Source organism: Saccopteryx leptura, chromosome 2, assembly GCF_036850995.1.
Source record: "Saccopteryx leptura isolate mSacLep1 chromosome 2, mSacLep1_pri_phased_curated, whole genome shotgun sequence".
NCBI lineage: Eukaryota > Metazoa > Chordata > Mammalia > Chiroptera > Emballonuridae > Saccopteryx > Saccopteryx leptura.
This window is the reverse complement of record NC_089504.1, coordinates 234,582,593-234,601,050: the sequence shown is the minus strand read 5'-3', so window position 1 is coordinate 234,601,050 and position 18,458 is coordinate 234,582,593. Positions and strand designations below refer to the sequence as shown.

Below are 18,458 nucleotides of genomic sequence, written 5' to 3'. Positions count from 1 at the left end.
CATCTACTTGGCCATGTCGATCAGGCTCTGCAGGGAGGTGGGCACCCAGGTCTTCTCGCCCTGCACGAACACCACGCCCCGGTCGATGTAGATGACGATGCGGCCGAAGGTGTAGAGTTGTTTCCCTTCATGTCGCTTCCCAATGACAGGCATGAAGACGATGTTGTGCTCCTCAGCCTTTGTCTCAATGAGGTCCTTGAAGTTCATGGGCACAGAGCTGGCGGCCACGCCGATGCCCCTCTGCGCCATGTTCTCAGCCTCCCGTCGCTCTTGCATGGCCTCGTACTGGAAGTCCTTCCTCCGCTCCGTGTGCGTGAGGTAGGCGATGTTCTCCCGTGCTCCGGGCTGCATGTAGGCACCTGGGAGAGACAGGGGAGGGGGTCAGGAGAGGTTCCAACATGCACAGGACCCAGGCTGCGACTGGGCTGCAGTCTGGATATAGCACAGGTGCCGCGCTATAAAACCTGTTACCCACCCAAGCAGGTGTGCCTCAGACACAGGGCACTAAAGCAGAGGATCAGCACCTAGACGACTGGAGTCACAACAACCGGGTGGGGATTTCCGGCTAACATCTAGCGGACAGAGAGAGCCCATCTCCACACTGCTTGGTAGTTTTCACTCCAAACGGCCAAAAAGGCAGCCTGCGGGCCCTGACAGAGTAACATGGCCTGTACTAGCTATAGTCTAACTTACCGCTGGCCCTGGGAGCACCAGCTGTGGGGAGCAGAAACAGATGCTGAAGGACGGAGAGTACAGGCCACAGGTGCCCAGAGGGCACAGAGGGGGCAGTTCTAGGAGATGGGGAGGCTGAAGGAAGTGTCTAGAAAGTACAAAAGTGAAGATGGCCCACTGAGGTCCTTTGAAGGACCTGGATAAGTAGAGAGCAAAAATATATATTTCCCTCATCAAGCATGATATATATCTGTGAATTGTGTTTTCATGTAAAAGACACAGTAAAAAGAATTAAAGGCTCAGGGAAGACATTCCAGTCACAGCTGCCACTCCTAAGCTGTGTGACCTTGAGCAGGCTTTCAGCCTTGTTGATCTGGTCTGTGACACAGGATGGGCCAGGAGGCTCCCGGGACTCGATGGAGTGGGAAGAGGCGTTAGCATGAACAGTCAGCTGCTCCTGACAACAGACACCTGCTGGGCACTACATACAGACAGTAACTTCATCCCTCTAGATTTTTAAAAGCTAGGAGGTAGGCATTGTTACTGTTTTACAGGCAAAGAAAATGGTCTGAGAGGTTTAGCAACACTTAGGGTAGGACTGCCCTGACTCCACACAGAGCTGTTGCACTTGAGTTGCACATGCAACACTGGCCGAGCAGACACACAGATAAACCCCAAGAAGCCACACTGCACAGTGGTTATGAAGGGGACCCTGAAGGCAGACCCAGAGTGTGAATCCTGCTCAAATCTGCCTCCATCCAGGGAAGACGCCCCTCCCAGTCACAGGGGGCTGGCACGGTGCTAGCTAAGTACATCACTCGGCCTGGGGGCTACAAGTCAGTGTTGGAGCAGAGGGTGAGTTACTGACTGTGTCACAATATGTGCAGAAACACAGAGCACAGGGCCAGGGCACCCCAAACAATCTGCACTCACCAACGTTGGAGGACACAGCCCTGTTCATGATGTCAAGCGCCTCGTTGAATTTGTCCTTGATAGAGGGGTGTGCCAGCACTTGGTCTGAGAACATGGACTTCCAGCCCAGGTACCACTTGGTGATCTCCTCATAATTTGGGCTGTTACTGAGCCAGGAGCACAGCACCTGCCAAAAAGGAACAAGTAAGAAACTTACATCCACAGTGGCAACAAATGGGAGCAAATGTCTAAAGGGGCCATTTGCTCTCCTCCTGGTCCTGGAAGCTGGTGACACCTGTGAGGCTGAACAGCCAGGCGCTCAGGAGCGTGGTGTCTAGTGCCCAGCATGTACACTGAGCCTCAGCCTCCTGCCCATACAACAGGGACAGCACTGAGCCTCAGCCTCCTGCCCATACAACAGGGACAGCACTGAGCCTCAGCCTGCTGCCCATACAACAGGGACAGCACTGAGCCTCAGCCTCCTGCCCATACAACAGGGACAGCACAGTCCGTTCCAAGAATGCAAGTGAAGTGCTTAGAACATTTGGCACATGACAAATGGTCAACAGAGGGCAGTTGTTCATGCCCCCTCGTTCCTGTCCTACCACGATTTACTTCTGTATGTCGTTATAGCACTCTCACCCGAGAGTTCCCGAGAATGAAGTGATCCCTCCCTGCCCCTGCCCCTGCCCCACCCCCAGCAAGGCGGCACAAAGGGTACCTGAAGCCACTTGGGGAAGAAGTGCTTCTCGAGAAGCCCCACCAGGCTGGAGACGGAGATCATCCCTTCCCAGTCGATGACCCAGTAGAAGGCGTCCATGTGCTGCTGATGGGGGTTGATGACTAGCTCCCCGAGACACATCCCTGGAACAGAGACCCAGGCTCTAGCAGGGGTCCCCAAACTTTTTACACAGGGGGCCAGTCCACTGTCCCTCAGACCATTGGAGGGCCGCCACATACAGTGCTCCTCTCACTGACCACCAATGAAAGAGGTGGCCCTTCCGGAAGTGCGGTGCGGGGCTGGATAAACGGCCTCAGGGGGCTGCATGCGGCCCGCGGGCCGTAGTTTGGGGACGCCTGCAGTAAGGCAAGGCCACATGCAGAGAGCAACACCTTCCCCAGAATGTTAGTCCTTGGTCTGTTTTAAGGGTCAGCTTTAAGCTCTTGACATGGCAACTCAAAGATTTTCTTCTCTAACCCAGAAATAACTCATATTTACAATAAGATACCACAAACATTTCAGAACAATAATGATCCTGTCACCAGAGGCCCAAACCACACCAGTCAGGAACCAGAAGGCACCCTGTGTCTGACATGGTCACCACAGCCTTTTTGTCCCTGCCTTAAGGACCCTAGTTTCATTTACATTCAGCCTCAGTGCACAACAGTGGCCCCTCTTCTGCAGTGAGACATGTCATGTACCAGTAAGCTCTGTCCTACAACTCAAAGGCCTTGCTGTAAGAAGCACCATCACACTGGTCAAAGGGACCAAGGCACCAGAGCAGCTGGCCTGGGACACGTTTCCCTCCTTACCCAGCTTGGGCACTATGTTCTTGACCATGAATGCTTCCCAGGAGCCAGGGGTGAAGACATCTTTCCAGGGCTGTAGGATGAGCTTGGCAGAGGAGTCGCTGGGGTGCCACTTCTGCAGGGCACTGGACAGCTTGCTGCGGATGGGAGAGTACAGTGGCTCGAGGCGCGCCTGCATGAGGGGCAGCCACGGGTGGATCCAGGAGTGGATGGGGACCGTGTCCGTCAGTGGGTTCCAGCTTTCCACCTGTAGGAGGAGTGAGGGGGATGCAGCTCACGCAGACTGCAGGGCAGTCATGTGATGTCCCGTGCAGTTAACACGAGGAGGCATGTGCTCTCTCGTCTGAGCTCTAGTCCTTTGCAGTGTGTGGGGGACACAGTCTCTGTTTTACAGAGGGTCACGTTAGGTACAAAGAGGCAGCCAAGGTGCTTGGTAGGCATTTTGCACTATGATTCCTCAAAAGAGACGCTGACCCACAAATAAATACACCTATGCAATTGTATTACATGTCAGAGATGACATGGTTTTAATTTTGAGAAAGAAACGAAGGAAATGCGTGCCCTATTAATGGAGGCTTTGGGAAGGAAAGTGCTGATGAAACAGCTGGAATTAACAGGACAGTAGTTGTGCTGACACAGTCTGTTACCTGCCAGTGTTTCAGCAGCACTGAGATGAAATGTCAAAGTTCCTACAGTTACCCCTGAACTCTCCCCGGGGCTCTGGGCCCTACCTCCTTCTGCAGCTTGGGGAAGATGAGCTGGTCCAGTATGTTATCCAAGATCCACACAGGGATAATGTGCACCCAGCTGTCCAAGAAGTCCACCATGGGCTCACAGTTCCTGGGCTGCCACTGGGTGACAATATTTCGAACGAAAGGCATCCAGACTTCCCATATCATCCTATGGGAGAAAGAGAGACAGCAGGCTGGCTAACTGCACCAACTGGTTTCAGACACCACCACCACCTTCTCTAGAATCAGAAAAGGCAACAGCATGGAAAGCCAGTCTGAAAACCATCAGTCCAGTCCCCACATTGGCTACACCTGCACCTGCCTCTTCCTTGCTTTCCTGGCTGCCCACTCCACCTCTGGACCGTATTATTTTTTAAAATTTATTAGAGTGACACTGGTTAACACTATATAGGTTTCAGGTGCTCAATTCTGTAACACATCTCTACACTGTATTGTGTTCACTCCTCAAGTCCCTTTTGTTTGGGGCCTTATTTTTTGACAGGACAGGAAGGGAAAGAGATGAGAAGCATCAATTTTTCGTTGTGGCACCTTAGTTATTCAATGACTGCTTTCTCATATGTACCTTGACCGGGGGACTCCAGCAGAGCAAGTGACCCCCTTGCTCAAGCCAAAGACCATGGGGTCCTGTCTAACATCCCACGCTCAAGCCAGTGAGTGTGCCCTCAGTGTCCCAGGCTAACACACTATCCACTGCGCCACCACTTGGTCAGGCTAGGACCTTACTCTTGACAGTGCCTGCCCGCCCGGCAGGGTTGCTACAAGGTCACATGGCCCCCACAGGAAGCCCGTCTCACAGCTTTTCCACCCAGAGCTGCACAGCTGACACCTCTCCCCCGCTGGGTTATAGGTTAAATGTCATCCCTGAGAGGACTCTGCCTCAACCCCGCCCAAAGAGGTAGACACCTGATCATTTTCTACTGGTCACCCAGGCTTCTCTGCCTACTCTAGTCCCTGCCGCCATTCCTGGCCACTGTGGACAAGCCGTCTGCCTTCCCAGGGCAGGCCTGGCACACATGAGCCTCGCGGACACGAGACAAGTGCAGGGAGAACTAACATATGGGAGCGGCACGTAGCAGAGGGCCGACAGGCCAGCGCTCCTTCTTCCCTGGGCAGCGATCCTCCCAGCCCCGGGTCGCGTGGGCACGCATCCCTCCCGCACCGAGTACCTGTGAAAGGCGTCTGCTGAGAGGTCCTGCCCGCCATGGGACAGGAGCTGGTCATTCTCCAGGAGGCTCTTCCACTTGGAGATGATCCCAGTGCCGTACGTGCAGTCCTGGGGAAGACACGCGATGCTGAGTGGCAGGAGCGAGCAGCCCCTCGCCCTTGCAGCCATGGCTCTCACCTCCGACTAGAGGCGGAGGAGTGGGTTACCCAACGACTCACCTTGAGAGGGTCCCACTCCTTGAAGTACTCCTTCATGAGCGGGTAGACGATGGCCACGGCGAGGTCCACGCGGTCGGACATCCGGTACTCCTCATAGTACTTGTCCTGCAGGGTTTCGAAGACACGGGCGCACTCGTCCAGGGTGAGGGGGTGGCTGCAGCCGGGCTGCAGGCGCCGTTCGCACTCCTCCACCATCTCCAGGACCTTGCTCAGGTTGGAGATGACCCGCTCCTCATGCTCCAGGACCTCTGACATCTTCTCCAGCTCGTGGGAGAGGTTCACCACCATGTCCCGCTCGTACTGTAGCTGCCGGTCATTCTGGATGATCTCCTGCTCCGTGAGGTCGATGAGCAGCTGCAGGTTGTGCTCCAGCTCCGGCAGCGCGAAGCCCGGTGCCTTGGCCTCCCTGCCGGGCTGGGGCAGCTGCTGCGACTGCAGTGGCAGTGCGTCGTCGGGGATGCTGTGCTTGTGGCTGATCTGGCTGTAGCTGTAGTACACCTTCTGCTCCCGGCCCGTCATGTCTATGACCTTGGAGAAGGTGGGGAGAGGGCAGGTCAACACCACTGCTGCCCACAAGCACGCTCCGGAGGCCGGGAGGGGGCATCGTGGCGGGGGGGTGCTGGTGAGCTCACCGTCCAGCAGAGCAGGCGCGGGCACTGCACTGGGAGGGGCTCGGGCCACTCAGCGCAGATGGAGAAGGCTTTTTAGGGAAATTGATGAAATTTGAATAAAAACCTGTTTAGTTGAGATGAAAATCTGTTTTTGTAGAAAAGTAGGCTGTTTTGATCAAAGCAGGTAATAAAGCATATATGATCAAAGTAACACTTTGATAAACACATTTAGGCAAAGATCTGTCAGAATGTACATCAAGGTGTTAAAACTATGGAAAGGAAGTAAAATATTTTTTACATATATTTTTGAAGCATGTGTTTTTATTCATTTTAGTGAGAAGGGAGAGGAGGAGAGAGAGGGGAAGGGAGGGAGGGAGGGAGGGAGAGAGAGAGAGAGAGAGAGAGAGAACATCGATTTGTTCCTGAATCTACCCTGACCAGGGACCGCACCAGCACCGTCTGTGCTTTGGAACAATGCTCTGACCAACTGAGCTATCCGGCCAGGGCTATTTTTTATATTTTTGCCTCTGTATTTCCTAACTGTTTAAAATATACTACACACTGCTCGGTAACAATATTTTTAATTTAAAAACAAAACATACAGAAACAAGTTATTGGCCAAAGTCAGCCTAGGAAATTACCTAATTCCAACATTTCAAGAAAACTGAGGAAAATGGCAATATGGACCACACTGAAACAGAATTACTTATCATCACTTTAGAGCAGGGGTCTCAAACTCGCAGCCCGCCGAACAATTTTGTGCGGCCCGCAGACTAATCCACGAAGTTCAAAATATTTTGGATAAAATTAAGTAAGCCTAGGGGCCTACTTGTATTTTTCATTTCTCTAGCATCCTAGCTAGATATTAGCTTAGTTAACAGCAGTTGTGATGCGAACTACAGTTTCTGGTCGTTTTGTGACACTGAGTAAACTGCATGTACGATTGTGCTTGTTGTACTGATTTGTTTTCAACTGCAGTGAGAAAAGTGTTGCGTAACAGTTGCCTTTTGTAGACCTAGTGCGGCTCGCCGAACGGCTGTGATCTTGCTCTGCGGCCCACGTGCTGAGTTGAGTTTGAGACCCCTGCTTTAGAGTGTAAGCCAAGAACCATCTGCACTAGACTCACCCCAGGAAAAATAAACAAGAGTCCTCAGGCCTGGTCTAGATTTGCTGTTGACTCTGGCTGGGCCCTGGGCACCTGCATTTCTTACCAGGTCCCAGATAATCACATGGACTCCACCCTGACATTGAGAACCCATTCAAGACTGAGTTCTGTGATACATGTACCCAACTACAACAACTGTCACCACTGCTCTCTGGTTACTTGGGGGCATAAAGGAAAACCTGAGACTGTGCACAAACTGTGAAAATGTAATCTAGTCTACTGTATTTTTTTTAAGCGAGAGTGAGAGAGTCAGATAGGGAGAGAAATGAGAAGCATCAACTCGTAGTTGCAGCACCTTAGATGTTCACTGATTGCTTCTCAAATGTGGTTTGACCAGGGGGCTCTAGCCAAGCCAGTGACCCCTTGCTAAGCCATTGACCACGGGGTCATGTCTATGATCCCACACTCAAGCAGGCAACCACGTGCTCAAGCTGGTAGGCCCACACTCAAGCTGGCGACCTCAGAGTTTCGAACCTGGAACAGGGTCCCTGGTTGACATTCTATCTACTGCACCACCACTGGCGAGGCTGTAATCTATTCTGGTATGCCCTGAGGACTGTCCCACACTCCTGGTCAGACAGTGAGTGGGTACACTCTTTTCAGTATTTAAGAGCCTTAAAGACTGTCTGTCCTGTTCTTGAACATGGTGATTGTATCTGTAACAAACTACCCTTAAAAGATGAATCACAATTTGACTTTGGGTGAGGGGTATGCAACATAATCAAATGTCAAAATAATCTGGAGATGTTTTCTCTGAACATATGTAACCCGATTTATCGATGTCACCCCATTAAAATAAAAAAATAAAAGACAAGACTTATGTACAAACCAGTCTGTCAAAAACCCAAATTCCACCAAACCAGAAAGGTAAAGGTCTAGTGATAAAGGGACCCAGTTACAGGACAGCCTCTCCAGGATTGTGCACTTATTGAAGACCATGGCCACCCTGAGTTTTTGGTAATTCCTTGGCTGTAGGCTTCAGAAGATGGGCACAGACTTACCACTCTGGTGCCAGGAAGAGCCTGGCACAGGAGGAACTAGTAACTCACCAAAGGTGTGAGCACAGTGAATGGGCACAGGCTGCTGTCAGGTGAGAAGCACGGGACTGAACAGGACCAGCCTGGACAGGGCCCCAAAGAGACCTGAGGGATGCACTTGGGGCTGTGGGATTACCTTTCTGTTTCCAGTGCCCCGTCCTCGACCAGGTGTCCAACAGCGCACGTACCTTGACCTGTGAAAGCTCCTTCTGGGGAGCAGTGAGCTTCTTGTTAATCCTGCCCTTAGCCTTCAACTCTTCCACTGTCTTGTAAGAGTATTTGGGCTTCTTCTTGCTTCCACTGGGGTCTTTCCTCCACTGGCTCAGCTCTTTCTGAAACTCCTGAACAAGAGGGACAGAGTGTGTCACACTAAAAAGCTCATTTTTTACAGCAGCTGGGGCTGCTGAGACCATTAACACAGTGTTTTGCAACTATGGGTCCTCAAACTGGTGCCGGTTCCCGAGAGAACTGACCACTTCGATGGTGTATGAAAATTAGTCTTCCACGGACCGGCAGCTGAAAACACTGCATTCACAGACATTCGATACCACTACCTTAGATTTCCACAAGGTTCTATGCTAAGGGCTGTGCCTGTGTGGAGGCAACAGATTGGAAAAAGAAACAAAAATAAAGACAAAGGCCACCCTGACTGAGCATCTACTATGTCAGACCCTATTCTGGTTTTAAATCTACCTCATGTAAAACTCAGGAATAAAACAAAGAATGTTTTCATGTACAAAACCGTGATTCTAACCTAAAACGAAGGTAAATAAGCAGCCCCTCAGTTTCGAGGCAAAAATATCTTTTATAAGCAGGTTTGCAGAACTTCTCTATAGGAAGACCTAAGTAAAGGAGGAAACTTCATCTGAGGGTGGTTGAGTCCGGCCCACAGAAGTGGGTATTGTGTTAGTCATTTTGTTTTTCTTACACTGGTTTAACACTTGTAATCTTTTTTTCAAAAAAAAAAAAAAAAAAAAGGAATAATAGTAGTAATAATCTGGACTTCTACTTCAGGAAAATCAGAAAACCAGCACTACTGAGCCCACATATGGCAATGCCCGCCTAGAGCTGAACAGAACCTCCCCTGTAGAGGTGCCGTGCCTGGCCTGTCTGCCTCAGGCCCTGCCACGCCTCACTGTCTCACGCCTGGCTCACCAGCCTCACTTACATTGCACGCCTGGTACCTGTTAAGTTTCTGAGCATCCTTGACTCAGCAGCCAACTCCACATTATCAAATGTCTCCTTCCTCAGTAAAAGGAAAGGGTCAGTGACAATTGTAACGTGTCTGTGCAGCATCCTGTGCTCCCCCAGAAATGTAGAGGGTTCAAGAGTAACATCAATCAAGAGAGCTGGCCCCTTCTGTCGCTGGAGCAAAGCGAGGCACAGCTGATAGCGGATGGCTCCCTGCTGCACCTGAGGCGAGACCCTGCCTCTAAAAAGGCCTTCAAGGCCAGGTGCGGGCCACCATCCCAATGCACTTCCTGCCCTCCCAGATGGCGTGCCACCGTCCCACCACAACGCTCCTTAATGCCCCTCCACTATCAAGCCCAGAGCCGCTCTAAACCCTGGCCTCCTGACTCTCCCGATGGCTGGGGCCTCTCTTATGCCAGGTGTTAACTAAAATGTTTTCTCCCAAGATCTTCCCTGACCGCTGTATTTATTAAAATATGTCAAATCCCCACCCCAACACACACACACCCAATCTTATTTTCTACCCTGGCACTTCTTAGCACTTCCTGCTCTTTCTACCCTCACCAGAGCTGGCTGTTTACTGTCTGTCCACCAGACTCTAAGCCACTCATCATGGCACACCAGCATCCAGCACAGTGCCTGGCATGGAACCTGTGCAATAACCACCCACAGACAGACAGGCAATGAATGAACAGATGGCACAGACACGCCTACCCACGCCTCCGTACTTCCGGTTACCTCTTCAGCTTCTTCTTCGGAGTCAACCACAGGGAAGTCTTGCAGGGACTGAGTGGTCCGCTCTGAGCCGTAAGCTCCCACGGCGCCTTTTCCCTTTCTCTGCTTGGCTTCGATGGGGTTAATGATACCTGACAAATTTGGGGAAAAGGAAAGGCTTCAGATCACAGCAAGTCTTGAACCTGAGCAAGCACTCAGCGAACTCACACTTCCTTGGACCTTACACACAGTAACACACGGCCAAGGAAAGTGAGCGCTTCTCTGCCCCTGAACACTGTTCGTGTCCTGTGGGATTTGAACCCTCTGAGTATTTACTCTGCCACAGAACGGTTTGCTGACATAAGTTATTTGTGTCCTTATAATGATTTCCATTTCCATTTGGATTCATTTTATTTTAGTGGATGAGAGGAAAAGAGAACAATTCATTGATAACTGGGAGCTCCAGCCCACTAAGGTCTGTGCTCATTGGGAAGCCTTTAACATGGAGAGTACAGTGACTCAGGTAACACACTGATTCTGATGGAAGCAGGCGAAGCTGTATTTCAGACTCCATCTAGTTTACATTCATACCAACTGTGCTCAACTTGTTTCAGACACCTTTAAGCCTTGGATACAAATGTTCTTTAAAAATAGTTTATAAACAAGACCACAACATTTCAATAAAGATTTCCTCTCACCCCCAGCTTTCTATACTTCCAGTAGCACTGCTGAAATCTCAGAGCACTGCCCACTCTCATTCCTGGTCACCATTTCTCTATCTTCACTCCAAGGAATTTTTCCTACGCTAATGTTTTCAACATGGAACCTGGTTTAACTTTCACAATCGGTGAGGGAGTGGAATGTGGATTACAGAGAACACCAGTGATTATGTCCAGCTGGGAACTGCTCCTGGGCTGCAGTTCAAGGACAAGGAAAACCATCTCCCACAGGAAGAACACGCCTGAGTGGTGTGAGGGGCTCTGAATCAGGGAGGCCAGACTGTGAGAGGAGCTATGTCTTGGCGGGATCGGGGATGAAGGGGCAAGGGACAGCGCTACTCAGTGAAGACAGCGGTAATGGCTGTGGGACTTGCTCGGCCAAGTTGATAGCTACGTGTCTCTTGCTATTAAAAGTTACGCATAATGTTTTATTGACATTCCTGAAGGACATATGTCTGTCTTTACAAAACTAAAACCCTTGTGAGCAGGGCCTGCTAACTCATGCTTTCAGGCCCAGGAAAATGAATGAAAACAAGTATACTGACGGGAGACAACAGGGAGTGGTAGAGACAGCTTCCCAGAGAAGGCCGTGTGCACTGTCCCAGGGCCGCTATGATTCAGCTGAACCCATTACTGCCAGGCAAATCTAGAATTTTAGTGACAGTGTCTGATTGTTAGATACTGGCAACAAATTCAATATTTTAGGAAATACTGGACAGGCCAAAAAGAAGCCTGTCTTTAACCTATTAGCTGGCAGCCTGTTTTAGACTCTAACCCTTTTTCTCCTGCAAAAACAAGTATTTTATTTGAGCTTGACAAAGCAAGGCAGTGCAGGAGCACAACTTGTGCTGTGTGAGGCCAGGCTGAGCTGAGGCACTTGCCAAGGGGAGACAGCAGACCACTCCCCACACCGCTCCCTCCCCCCGCCTCCCCCCAGAATGACAGGGCAGCGCCCCACCTTGTGCGTTCTTCCCGAGGCCCCTGCCTGGGACATAGCCCATCTTCTGCAGGAGCTTCTGTCCAATTCCTTTTGTGTGTCGTTCCCAGCTGCCGAAATCCATGAACGACTTGGTTCCTCCTGCAAAACCTTTCTGGCTGGGTTTAAAATTGCCGCCCTGAAAAGAAATGCCAAAGCTTAGTTGATGGAAAAAGAAAAAGAGGAAGAAAACTAAGAAAGCAAGCTTGGCTGATGGGAAGCTGGCCTGACAGTCCCCGAGCACTAGGCAATGTGTCATACAAGCCTGCATGTGTCTGCGACACGTTAGGAAAGAAAGGAGACTGCACTGCGCCCGGGGAAGAAACCTCCACCACAGGAAAAGCCCAGAGCCGGACCCCAGCTGACCCCTCACTCTCCCCACGCTTGCTAGGAGATGCTTAGCTGCAACGGCCTTCCAAGGATATCACTAAGGTCACAGTCCTTCAATAAAGACGCTACCGTTTTTAACTTCTTTGGTCCAAATTCTTTAGGAAATTCATCCTGCTTAACAGGTTTCTCTTCCTCGTCGGAATCTTCCAGCTCCGCCTCCTCTGCTGCCCCTTTCTTGAGCCCGGCACTGATGAAGTTGACTGGCGCAGAGTAGTCGCGGGCCCTGCAGGCAAACACAACCCATGGGGCAGTCGGAAAGACCCTCTGCAGCCGCCCTGTGTAGGAACTCTGCTGGCCAGAGAACGGGATCCACTTTATTTTTTTTGTTTTTTAAAACATTATATATTTATTTTTAATTGATTGGTTGATTTTAGAAAGAGAGGAAGAGAGAGCGAGAGACAGAAACATCAATCTGTTCCTGTATGTGCCCTGACTGAGGATTGAACTGGCAACCTCTACATATTGGGACGATGCTCTAACCAACTGAGCTATCTGGCCAGGGCGAATGGGATCCACTTTAAACAGCAACACATTTACTTTACTTATATCAAAGGGCCCCAGGTTTGACTTCCTGTTAACACATTTAACAGTTTTGCCAGGTGTGTTCAAATCAGCTGTATGGTTGAAGACTTATCGATGTCACTGTAGAGTTGATTAAAATATCAAAATATGATATAATAATCCAATTTCCCTTTTCCATTTTTCAAAGTGTCAGCATGGTATACCACACTTACTTCAAAAAGCATTTGTTTTGGATACTATTTTAAATTCAAAATCAGATATTCTGATAAAAATCATAAGTAAAAATCACTATATACATATTAACAACTATATCAAACTAAGAAAAAACTTGTGTACATTAAATTAATTTGGATTTGAAAACTAAACTATCTAAGAAATTCACTCTTTAGACAGAAAGTATTCATCTTAATTCTCTCAAGAACAACACTTGAGTCATTAACCTCCGTTCCTTTAGTATAAGCCAAAGCCAATGCCTTTGTGATGTGTGGTGTGTGGTTAAAAGAACAGAGAACAGGTTCCAGTGAAAACACCTGGCAATGATGTAAAATAAAACAATACTTTATGAAACAACTAACCTAGAAATTAAACATGCCCATGGCAACAACAAAATTGACAGGTTCTTTCCTAAAAGATTGATATAACTTAATGGCTAAGAGACCGGATTCTAGAGTCAGATAGGCCCAGATTCTCACAGCCTCACTGTGGGGCCCTTGGCCACCATTTCTTAATCTGTAAAACGGGATGATGATAATGGTAGTTTTCTCACAAGGTAAATGAGACTAGGCACGTGAAGAACACTGGACAAGTAAGCAGCCAACAGATGCTGGGTGCTATTTATGCAGTTCTTGACCCATAATCTGTCTGTCATTCACTTTTTTTTTTTTTTCCCTGAAGTTGGAAACCGGGAGGCAGTCAGACAGACTCCCGCATGCGCCTGACTGGGATCCACCCGGCATGCCCACCAAGGGGCGATCGGCTCTGCCCATCCGGGGAGTCGCTCTGTTGCAACCAGAGCCACTCTAGCGCCTGAGGCAGAGGCCACAGAGCCATCCTCAGTGCCCAGGCCAACTTTGCTCCAATGGAGCCTTGGCTGCAGGAGGGGAAGAGAGAGACAAAGAGGAAGGAGAAGGGGAGGGGTGGAGAAGCAGATGGGCGCTTCTCCTGTGTGCCCTGGCGGGGAATCAAACCCAGGACTCCTGCATGCCAGGCCGACGCTCTACCACTGAGCTAACCGGCCAGGGCCCATTCACTTTTATAGTTTCCTTGCCATATGAGAAGAGGCTGAACTCTACTTTGTTCTCTCAGGTGCAATCTCCATGAGCTGGTGCCTACAGGCCATAGGTGGGGGATAAGGGAGACACATCCAAAGCTGCTACACACTCTGGTTGAGCAACTGTGACCAACCGTGAGCAGGACTTCACACCAAGGAGGAGACTTTCTGCCTCAGTCCCCATCTCCCTATCACCTCCTGGCCCAGGTCTCTGCCACCTCTGCAGGGACTGCTGCCTCGGCTTCCTCAGGGCTCCCTGTCCACGGCGGCCCCACACCCACTCTGCACATCAGCAAAAAGGTATTCTCCAAATGGAACCCTGCCCCATGTCCCATCCTCTCTAACAAGAGTCTCAAACTACGCTCCTCTCCCTCCCTCTCCTCCTGCCTGAGAAATCATCTACATCCTCGTGGAGACCCTGCTGCCTCCCACCAAGGGCCTGTGCATACTCGTGCCTCTCTTACCATCCCAGTTTCTACTCTTTTCATGTTAGCTCAAGAGTTGCTTCTCCAGAGCAATCGTCCCTGACCACTCAGGATAGGTCAAACACCCTAAAATGTGCTCTCCCTCAGGTCCAAAATCATAGTTAAAACTTCCATGCAAGCTGTTGATTAATGCCTGTGTCCATTCACTAGGGTCTGGCCTCTTGGCAAGGAGTGGGTCTGTACCACAAGGCCCTGCATAATTGCTCGCTAAACACGGACCAGTGATTAAATCAGCAAAAGGACAGTGCTCTAACCTAAAAAGGAAGCTGGGCCTCCCTAGCTGTTATCACAGCTAAGGGACTCAATAAGGCTAGTGAAGAAGTATATTTAGTGGAGTATCTCCCCAAATCCCTCCCCACCAACCCCAACTCCTCCCCTAAAGCAAAGGGAAGGAGCACCATGCTAGCCAGTACCGTTTGCCTCCAAAGCTGGGCCTCTCTTCATCCGAGTCTCGCTCTGCCCACACTCCATACGTGGCCTCCTCCTTGGTCTGCCAATGCCGCTGCCGGTTGGGGTTGAATTCATTCTGCAGATCCCAGTCAGTGATCTCAAAGTTCTCCCTCTCATCCTCATCATCATCCATGTGGCTTTCCCCGTCCCGGTACAAGTGGGACAGTGACATGGCCAGTCACTAAAGGAAGAAACAAAAAAGGCACAGCCTGTGATAAGTTCTAAGCACCAAGAGAAGACCTCCTTGTGAGTTTCTATGCCTTATACCTTCAGAACTTTCTTCAAATTCAAAGTTCATTAAAATCATTGTTATAATTCAAAAAAAGTGGACATTAAAAACAATATTTACTATTGGTACTACAACAGGCAAACAAAAGGCTAATCCCAAAAGTCTATGTGACTCTTAAGCATGTATTTCCTTGTTCTAGTCGGTGTCATAAAATATCTCTCACACAAACCACACAAAAATTAAATTATTCTATAAATTATTGCCTCAGAAATTGTGTAAACATCATCCCAAACTCCATATTTTGTTATTTTTTTTCCTATTGTTGAGAAAAAGAGTTATATCTGGACTCTTGGCAGTCCCAGGAAGTGACTTTTTAGAATATACTTTCTGAAACACCTTATTTGACAAGATCCTGAGACTCAGTTTCCCTCCCAAAAAATGAACCAACTTCTTTTTTTTCTTTTTTCTTTTTTTTTTTTTGAGAGACAGGAAGAGAGAGACAGGAACATCAAGTTGCTCCTGTATGTACACAAACCAACCTCTTTTAATGAGGTGGAAGGCAGTTGTGTTTAACAACACTACCTAAACAGTCAAACATCTATCAATCAGAATAGAAAATTCAGCTCTTGGTAGCTGCTGGGTGATTAGATTTGGCTCTCTTTCTGAAATACATTAACTGCCACACCAGCCTTAGAGAATGCCGGTAAGGCAAAGTCAGTGAATGAGATGGTACTTAGAAGTGCTCAGGAACAACAGCTGTTTCTGTAGTCCCTTGATTACCTTTCATCATTACTATAGTTAGAGAGTGAACGTTGCAAGGTGAGTGTGAAATCAGGTGCTAAAATCACAGCCTAAGTTCAAATTAGCACTTCACCAAGTACTCGGTGTTTGAATATTAAATGCACCATAAGTTCCCAGCAAGGTGCACTACACAGTAATACATTCACTATATGGACGCAACTGAGAGAGACTCTTGTCTACCATTGCTGCAAGCAGCCTTCAGAGGCAGGGAGTTCATGGCTCTCACAGGCAGTGGGAGCTCAGCTCAAACTGCTCAGCTCTGCAAGATAGTGTTCCCTGCTTATTCCACTCACTGGTGCACTGGCTGGATGTTCCTGGATCCTACCCACCCAGAGGTGCAAAGAAGAAAACTGTTCTGCGAAGTGTCAGAAGCATGGGAGTCAGTAACACTATGGCCTCCTTAGGAACGGGGCATGGTGATAACTGCAGAGCTGTAACAAGTTAAAGAGCCCTCCGCTAGTGCTAAGTACTTGCTGGACGCTTCAGGCCGACAACGTAACGTAAGCATCAAGACACGTCTACAAGATTGGCACTACTGGCGTTTCCATGCTCCAGGTAAGAGAAACGAGGCTCAGAGAAGTTCAAACAACTTGCCCTCAGTTCCACAGCTGGCAAGACTTGAAGCCAGGTGGGCTTAAAGCTAAGGCTCGGAGTCTCTCTGCCATGCAGTCTGGGCTCTGGGGTGTAGGTTCGGTTCCCAGTCCGACCCAGGCCCCGACTCCACTGGAAACCCCGAGAGAGCCCGCCACTCTCCCGGCCTCCGCAGAGCTGTCTGAGAAATGGAAGCCACACCAGCGAGGCCGAGACCTGCCTCCTCGAGCACTCGCACCCAGTTTCCCTCTAGAACGGAGTTCCCAGTCCCTTCCACCCCCAGCCTGGCTCACCTCCTCCGGGTTCAGCGGCCCTAAGACAGCGACCCACTCCGTGCGAGGAGCGCGTCGTTTAGGAGTTCGGAACCCGGACGTGCTGAGACCGGCGCGCCGGAAATGACGTTTGCTATAGCGGAAATGGCGCGCTGGTTGCCATGGTAGCAACAGGAGTGAGCGGCTTTGGCTTAGAGTGGCAGGGATGAGATGCTATTGGGTTGGGGAATAAGTTCGTAGCGTTTTTATATTTTCTTTTATTTTACAACGATTTGTTTGCTGTTTGGCAAAGGGTAAGTATACATTCAATAAAACTCTTTCTGCTCTACAAAACTATGTTAATTGTATTTTTGAGTTATTTAATTTTTTATTAGTTTTAAGGCTTAGAAATGGAATACCCAGGAGGCAAAAATCAACATTTTCGGCACCTGCTCTTCTTTGCTTTTCATCGAGGTCAAAAAGCTGCCAAAGCAGCCCGGGACATTTGCGACGTGTATGGAGAAGGTGTCATAAGCGAGTCTACAGCACGGAAATGGTTTGCAAAGTTCAAAAATGGTGACTTTGACGTGGATGACACGTCCCGCAGCGGAAGGCCTTCTGAATTCGATGAAGAACGTCTCAAATCACTTTTGAAGGAGAACGGTCGCCAAACCAGTCGTGAATTGGCGGAAAAAATGAACTGCGATCATAAAACGATTCTCAATCACCTTCATTCAATGGGATTTACCGAAAAATTGGGAGCCTGGGTGCCTCACGAGCTCAACGAAAAAAACAAAGAAAGTTAATAGTAACTGGAGACGTGGATTTTCAGCACCCCAAATGGTTGGGAACTAATACCCCGGCCGCACTCACTTCGTGGTGACGTCCAGCCTGTAATGAACGGTGTGAACGTTGCCAAGCTTCCCTTGCGGGCTCCTTTGCCAGCCTTAAATTCTATATCTGTGAAATGGAAATATTAAGGTGATCATTCAGGTGGAGGACAGTCCTTCTTTTGTAAGTTCCGTCCTCCCTTGAAAAGTGTCCTCCTACATGTCCTCCTTTTTGATATTTGAAGACTAATCTGTTGTAAATGTCCATATTTGATCAATGCAGTCGATCCATTGTGTGTGATGTGATGTATTTCTATCTAAATGAGTACTTTTTTCTTACAATTATTATTAAAAATTAATAGGCATGTAAGCATAATTACAATATAAAATATTACAAATGTTTTTATTATGCATTTATCATATTATAGTGTATTATTGTTGCAATAAATAAAATGTTTCTTTTATTTACGATATTGTTTTCAATTTACTTTTGTCCTCCTTTTCATTGTAAAAAAGTTGGTCACTTTAGGAATATAGGACCAGTTCATAGGATAGTAGTGAAGTATTGTGGGAGACATCAGGAGGCCAGGACAGAGTATTCACATGGGAATAATGAAGGTCAAGACCGTAACCTGTATCTTTGGGGTCTCCCAGTATAAGCATTGTTTGGGCACAGAGCCTTATATAGGAGTTTAAGGGAATGAAGGAATGAACGGGCAAACTCTGGAGGCCCCAAGTATTCCCTCCAGGAAATCTTCCCATTTTCTTTCTTTTCCAACAGGTTGGTAAGTAAATTTAATTTATTCGCTGATCTAAAGTGCCGAGTGCCTACACTGTGCTAGGTTCAGAGGATACAATGAAAATTAGCCCTCCCAGGGAATCCCTCACCAGCTGTGGACTCTTGTGTTGGCACATGGGCCCTGGAGTTCCAATCTCAGCTTGCAGTTTACCAGCTGGGGCCCTTGGGCATGTGATTA

General features: G+C 48.9%; 1 protein-coding gene and 1 long non-coding RNA gene across 2 annotated transcripts; one reads left to right on the top strand and one right to left on the bottom strand.

Annotated features, from left to right (window-relative positions):
• Positions 1-3: 3 nt before the first annotated feature.
• TFIP11 (tuftelin interacting protein 11) lies at positions 4-16,767 on the bottom strand. The gene is made up of 13 exons (XM_066370632.1): positions 16,694-16,767; positions 14,743-14,960; positions 12,122-12,275; positions 11,645-11,801; positions 9,992-10,119; positions 8,251-8,403; positions 5,250-5,777; positions 5,033-5,139; positions 3,846-4,014; positions 3,118-3,361; positions 2,306-2,448; positions 1,606-1,771; positions 4-359 (listed from the first exon to the last, which is right to left on the bottom strand). Exons 2-13 carry the CDS (start codon positions 14,949-14,951, stop codon positions 4-6), a joined length of 2,514 nt encoding a protein of 837 aa, XP_066226729.1. The 5' UTR covers positions 14,952-14,960; positions 16,694-16,767.
• Positions 16,768-16,837: 70 nt separating this feature from the next.
• LOC136393347 (uncharacterized) lies at positions 16,838-17,952 on the top strand. Its single transcript, XR_010749079.1, has 2 exons — positions 16,838-16,965; positions 17,047-17,952. It is a non-coding gene; the product is annotated as an uncharacterized lncRNA (long non-coding RNA).
• The last annotated feature ends 506 nt before the right edge of the window (positions 17,953-18,458 follow it).